General features: G+C 29.3%; 1 protein-coding gene across 1 annotated transcript in view; it reads right to left on the bottom strand.

The window, feature by feature from the left end:
* The window catches only part of LOC106689772 (NBAS subunit of NRZ tethering complex), a gene marked incomplete in the record, with an annotated part of 85,874 nt that overhangs the window by 11,815 nt on the left and 66,649 nt on the right, over positions 1 to 7,410 (bottom strand). The window contains 6 exon segments of the mRNA XM_067052377.1: positions 3,642 to 3,747; positions 3,843 to 4,016; positions 4,261 to 4,371; positions 5,112 to 5,311; positions 5,451 to 5,635; positions 6,867 to 7,024. Of these exon segments, the coding sequence (XP_066908478.1) occupies positions 3,642 to 3,747; positions 3,843 to 4,016; positions 4,261 to 4,371; positions 5,112 to 5,311; positions 5,451 to 5,635; positions 6,867 to 7,024 (934 nt within the window).

The following is a 7,410-nucleotide window of genomic DNA, read 5'->3' on the forward strand; positions in this document are numbered from 1 at the left end:
ATATATAAACTATTTTTCAACAGATCAAAGTTTCTAAAAAATTGGAAAGAAGGTAAACTTGTTCTTATCCCTAAAGCCGATCATAAATCATTCAGACCAATCAGTGCCCCCCTACCAGTTATTGAAAAAACACTTGAAAAAATTATCAACTTATGTATTTCTTAACATCAAAAGAAATTATTGACCGACGACAATTTGCTTTTCACTCTCAAACTGGAACTGATGATGCATTACATGCACTGACTGACCAGATTATATCTGCTATGCATCAAAAAAGTAATTTGTTATTGGATAGTTTGGATATTAGGGCAGCATTCGACAGCGCATGGTGGCTGGCTATACTTACTAATCTAAAAAAATACAACTGTCCACGAAATTTATATCTCTTAATTAAAAATTATTTATACAATAGATATCTAACTCTTCAAACTGACTTTTATACTATCAAAAAAAAACTAACGATAGGTACTCCTCAAGGATCCTGCTTGTCCCCGATACTTTGGAATATACTGGTAAATACTGTTTTTGAAACTAACTTACCAAAAGATACAACAGTTCTAATTTATCCTGACGACATTTTGGTTCTGGTTAAACGTAGAAACTTCGACGAATTAGAATCTGTTACAAATACTATACTAATACGACTTGAGCAATAGGCTAGGACTAACTAACTGCAGTTTAATGAAGATGAGACAAAATATATCATATTTTCACGGAAAAGGTCAATCCCCTCATTGAATATTAAGTTAAATTCTTCTGGACTCATACAACATGACAAAATTCGATACCTGGACATTCTGTTAGACAGGAAACTAAATTGGAACCTGCATATTGACAATCTATACAATCAGTCTCTACAGATAATTAACAGACTTTCCATTGCCACAAGAGTCAGGTGGGGCCTCAGGGATCAGAGATACTGAAGGTCATTTACAAAGCAGCATTAGTTCTAAAAATACTGTATGGTGTACATGTTTAGTATCATGGTGTAAATCGCAAGAGAAATTTTGAGAAACAAAAGAGACTTCATAGGCTGATAGCAATAAAATTATGTATATGTATATATAGTTGACCATAAAAATTGATATATAAGAAGATGGTCAGGATTGCGGTCAAAAGAGAAACAAAAATAGTTGTAAACTATTTTTGTTTCTCTTTTGACCGCAACCCTGACTATCTTCTTATATATCAATAAAATTATGCTTCAGTACACTCTCATATGAGGCTACCATCATCCTTTTTGGAATGCTACTGATAAATTTAACTATAAATGAGAAAACTGAGCTATACAGAATCAAAAAGTTACATACTGATTACAAACACATATCACATGACGAGATAGAACTACCAATTCAATCCAACAAATGGCTACATCCTACATCATACATAAATGTACTTTCATCAACAAACTCATTCTATTGAACACACATCATTCTGATATAACTGATATATACACGGATGGTAGCAAGGTGGATGGCAACGTTGGTTGTGCATGAACTGGTTCAGATAGACTTGGAAATGTAATAGAATGTCAGTACATCATGGTGTTCCAACAACCAGGCCCTTTTAAGAGCTCTCAAAAACCTCCTTGAAAATACTTCTAAGGTGCAATCGCATATTGTTTTAAATACAGATAACATGAATTTTCTGCACCCACTCAATAACACAAACATTCACAACCCACTGATTGAGGAAATAAGACTGAAAATACTTCAACTACAGTATTTTAAAAAATTAGTGGAGGTAAAATGAGTGAAAGGGCACTCGGGCATAGAGGGTAACAAAAGAGCTAATTTGTTGGCCAAAGAAGAGGCGGCCAGTAACGGAGCATGCAGCCCTCTTGCAGCAAAGCTCCTATCTCCCATATCAGATATCTCATCACCAATGGAGCTCGTAGTTAGCTGGAACACAATGTGGAATGCTTCCAATAAACCACCTAGCCTTCACAAATACATTCCACGAATAACATTATATAATCACGAACAAATACACAGCACAGAATACACATTGACACAATTCCTTACAGAACAAGGTAACATGAAATATTACTTGAAACGATTTAGTATTAAGACGACTGACGAGTGTGACAAAGATGGACAGGTGGACAATTTCAGACATATACATTATGAATGTAAACTATATGACCGACAAACAGTTCAGCTAATACAAGTTGTAATACTGAAACAAGGCCATTGGCCTGAACCAGAACACATACTTTTTACTAAATTTAAGACAGACTTGCTAAAATTCATAAAAAAAATTGACTTTAACCAGCTGACTAATTATAGAAGGGCAATCTAAAACCTCTTGTTGTGTTTGTTGATTTTTCTTTTTCTTTTTCCTTCTTCTTTTTATTATTAATTAATTATGCTTTTGTATTGTAAATATATAATATATGTAGTATGCCTTTCATGGCATGGAACATGTATAAAGGAAATAAACTATCTCTTTATGGGGTTACCATGTAGAGGAATATATATATATAATAATAATTCAAATATATAACTATATAGCATTCTTATATACACACATCTACCCAACTTCATACAAATACAATATACATACTAATTTAAAATGAATAGTATTTCTATAAAATATCTACATACACATAGCTAAAATCACAGTAAATAAAGCCCTGATTTATTCTTTTATTAAATAATTAACAATTATGGAGAAGTACATGGAAAATTTGAATTAACATGCTTTAACATTCTTGAGGTAAAAGATGTGCCGGTTCCAATAAAGACTTATATTTTAGCATGTTGACTTATATTTTATGCAAAGTCTACAGAATATATTGCAACTTTCTCACTTTGGGTAGAATAGGTTGAAAACCTGAAGGATAATTCATGCTTTCTACTCTAGCTACAATATATAAAGGGATTAAAAACCAAGTGACGTAAGAGTGGTTTAATTCCTAATGTATCCTTTGGATCCACTAGATAACAATGAGAAGGGTCTTGGAGACATTTAGGTACCCAGTTAGAAAAATAGGGAGTGTGAACAGAGATATGACACATAAAAGTCAGTATAAAGGTAGATTATAATTAATAGTAAACCCCCTACCTTCTAAGTTAATTATCAAACTTTCATCGTTTGTATTTATCTGTTTTTTGTATAAGAGCTAATAATGTGAGATAGTTGATTATTTCAGCGAGACTTGGTTATTTACTAAGATTCAGGGGATATCAAAACTTGTATTTCCGCTGAACATTAAACTACTTCTTCAAGAAAATGCACATAATTAGAGTGAAACATTTCGAATTCGGCACCAGCACACCACCACAAATTAAGTATCTTCATTTGAAAATTGGTCTCAAACTGTAGTAACATACATTTCAGCTCAATCTATCATAGACTTTTTTCTAAATGTCTAAACAATAAAACTTATATATAAAACCTGGAATAAAACTATGGGAGAAGAATATATATTTCTTCGCCATGAATATAATTAATACTGATCTCTATTTAGGTTGCAAAGTATAAACGAAACCTTTTCCTTCCTGAGACATTATTAGTACCTTGTTTTTCCATTTATGAAACTAAGAAATAAACATATCAAGTTCAAAATATTACCGGATTAAACATAAATAAAGTGATAAAGTAAAAAATACAAATAATATACCATAAGTTGTGCATACTTTATCAGTTTCTGAAATATTTTCATAAAAGTTTGAGTAATTAATATTTTCTAACTTCTCTCCACTATGAGAAAACAGTTTCTTCCACTTATCCAACACCTCTGGACTAAAGAATAACAGAAAAAAAATAAGTGAATACCAGGCATTCCAATTTTTATACATAAAGGTTAAACAACTACATGAGTAATTGATAGGGCCTACTTCGAAGAATTGAGCAAGTTAACAGCCATGGAGAAAACAGGTTCTTTAATTTGAGCAATTTTATGAAGGTAAATTATATCAGAGTTTGAAATCGCAGGATCCAAAAGGGCACTTTTAATAACCTGGTTAATAGATTCCTCACTATTTGATTCCCTCAGATTTTGTTCCAATAAGCTACAACAAAATAATAATCTGTAGTATAATAATTGTTATTTGTATTGAAACAAGCAACATTTATTATTTTGCTGGATTAATCAAATCAAGTACAAAAATTTGCAGTAATAGCAATATGTAACAACTAGAAGTCTAAATAATCTAAAAAAAAAATAAATAAATTTATTAATCTAGCAATTTGAAAAAATCATTAATTTGGCACTTATTTTTCAAAACTACTAGGCTAGTTGAAATTAACACTTACAAAACATAATTTTTCAAATGCAGATTCCAATTTTCATAATCTTCATCCCAAAGTTGATTCAAAATATCTACCTCCTTTTGCAAAAAGATTAACAAACTCTCATATTGATTCCTATAAAAAAATAAATATATATAAAGACTCAGCTTAACAATACAATATTATTATAATTAACTTCAATTAAGGACAATTGACATAATATAAAATTGACGACACTACCAAATAAAATTTCATCACCATAACTAAGACCTACCAAGTTTCATTTCAAGAATATTATAACTATAGAAAAAAAAAATGGAGAGGGATTGTCAATCGAGTCTTGAACACTGTATATTCAATTTATTTGTAAGAATAATTAGTAAAAACATAACTTTGAAAAAACCTGAAACAGTGAGAGTAGAGTAGAGAATCTACAAATAGAAAATATTTTTGGCTGTCTTATTAATACAGCAAAGAGGTGAAAGTAACAAGTAATTGAATATAAATACAGTAAGAATCAAAGAAAGTCTGGGTAGACTAGATAAAATTGAACTGGCATTCCAGGAACAGTGACATTTGAAATCAAATGATAAAAGTGTTTAACTCCTTAGTAGCCACTGCTCCTCAGGTAGTTCCAGTTTTACCATCCTTATGTATCAATACCTTCAAAACTAGCAAAAAGAGGTCTGTACTCAAACATCTGTTACTTCATACTTATTCTCTCATACCTAAGATTAGGAGATTAAAAAAGATAAATAAAAAGTAAAGACTTTAATTCTTATAACTTCAAAAGTTCCCAATGGTTAACATAAGAGGAATAAAATAATAAAGGAAGAGCATACATCTGTAACAAAAAAAAAAAATCTTATTTATACCTTAAATTATTTGAATAGCACCAATCAATCAAAGAAATAAGTAACTGTTTCCGTAGTCCACTGTCCATAACACTCACTGTGCTTAGAGATGATATTGTACTTTCAAAAAAATTTTTAAGTTCTTCTTCCGATAACTTAGCAAAGAATTTACCCAAGTTTTCAAAATTCAAAACAGATTGTTTGAATGAAACATTGATACACTGCAAAAGAAAAAAGAGGACTTTATTCATACATGTTAATAGGATATAAAAAAAAATTATAATTTTTATTGAACAATGATAGAAGAGAGAAACATGGAATTTAAAAACAAACGAATGAATTAATTTTGAATAGGCATACCTTTTTATTAAACTCTTCTATCGCCCACTGCCCAAAAAACTTTTCAATCTGATATTTACTTTTAATAACTGCAGGAAGACTTTTTATAAACTTACAAACCACCAAAAAATTTTCATTATTCATTAAAGGTTGTAATATGAAATGAAGTTCATCATTAGATAATAGGAGGTCCTTATAACTAACATCTGAAATAATAATCACAAGTTTTAAATATATCTAAAGAGATTAGATAAAGTACTGGACAAAGTAACAAAGTATACTCAAGGGATAGACAGTAATAAGCATTTTATTATAAAATCTATTTATTATTACAAGGATGTCATGAAAATTAATAAATTTAGCTTCAAATTATCAGGTGCATACCACCCTCATAAAATACTAAAACCCACATCCCTCTTTTACAATAACAAAAAACATTGCTTTTTTGATTAGTCAAATGTTTTAAAGCATCAGGTTTCATTTTTAAGTCTTCTACTATTCTCAATGTTCAGAAAAAGTCAGAAAACAGATTTTAAGTGTTCCTACCTGTGGAGAATCAGGAGCTTTAGTGAAACACTACTTAATCAGAACTTTCATTCAAATCATTAATCATTACTATTAAGTTCTCTTAATTTCAGAGCAATCTATTACAAGTCAGACTTGGCTGATTGTGATATTTCACTAGAACCCCCAACGAAAATCTGAAGGTGTAATAGATATCAACAAACAGTAGGATGTAATTTGCTATTTGATGATTATATTAGGACATACAATTGAATAATACTAGTTTTAAACTTTATTTCACCTAAAGGATAATAATTTATGTATAAAAGTCTCAACTTGGTAAGACATTTTTTCCACTATCGAAAAAGATATCCAGAAAAAAAAGGAAAACACTTCTTCCAGTATATCTTAAATTCATAAATTCTTATAAGAAATTAAAACTTTTGCTAAATGAATTTTCAAAAATTATCAATTGACTTGCTATAAACAATATTTCTCAGTCTTTTCCTGGGCAATTAAAATTAAACAAAACAATATATTGAGATCAATGAAGATAAAAGATTAAATTTATTAAAACCAAAGTTCACATTTACTGGTCCTCAACCATATGTAGAAGAAAAGCTCAAGTCATCATGAATGTATAAAATAAATACTCATTGATTAAAAATTACTTTTTTCAACAATAACATAATTATTATCGGTAATGAATTACTACTCTTTTCATAAAAACTGAACCAAAGAACTTTTATGGGTTTTAGAGTCACAGGAAACAATAAAGTAAATTGTTTTGGTACTGACCATACACAGAAACCTTTCAAGATCTTGATGAAATAAATAATAAAATAAAAATAAAAAGTATCCAAATTAAAAAACAATTAAATTAAATATATTCAGTGTGAAAAAAATTATGTTTTAAGCTCTAATAGGCTTTACCTTTAGTAAGTGACTTTAATTTCTTTAACAATGAAATATGCTCTTTTGGTGTTAGTGACCATATGCAGCAATCATCCTTCAAAATTTTCATGAGAGAGAAAAAAGAAATTAAGGTTTGATAGTTTGTGCCATTTATAGTTTCCAAGATCGTTAATAGGCTGCAATAAAGTAAAAACATGAATCATGGGCTTTATATAAGTTTCTTCAATAAAATGAAAAAGATTTATAGCATGTATAAAGTACTATAACAAATGAATGATTCTGTGATAAATTTAGTTTTAATTGAAACTCATCAATTTTACTTAATATTAATTTAATCAAGAAATAACAATGCTGGAAGAGAGTATCATCTTTAAAAATATAGATCATCGAGAAACTTGAAATATATATATGAAAGGAATATATATCAATATGGTCCGGGTTGAAATATATATACATATACATACATGTATAAGTGTATATAATGTGTATAATATTCAACTTTATTCATTGAAACAAATACTTTAATTTGTGTGTGTGTATATATATATATATATATATATAT

The sequence above is a fragment of the Halyomorpha halys genome, unplaced genomic scaffold (genome assembly GCF_000696795.3).
Source record: "Halyomorpha halys isolate HHAL.00 unplaced genomic scaffold, Hhal_1.1 Scaffold1463.1, whole genome shotgun sequence".
NCBI lineage: Eukaryota > Metazoa > Arthropoda > Insecta > Hemiptera > Pentatomidae > Halyomorpha > Halyomorpha halys.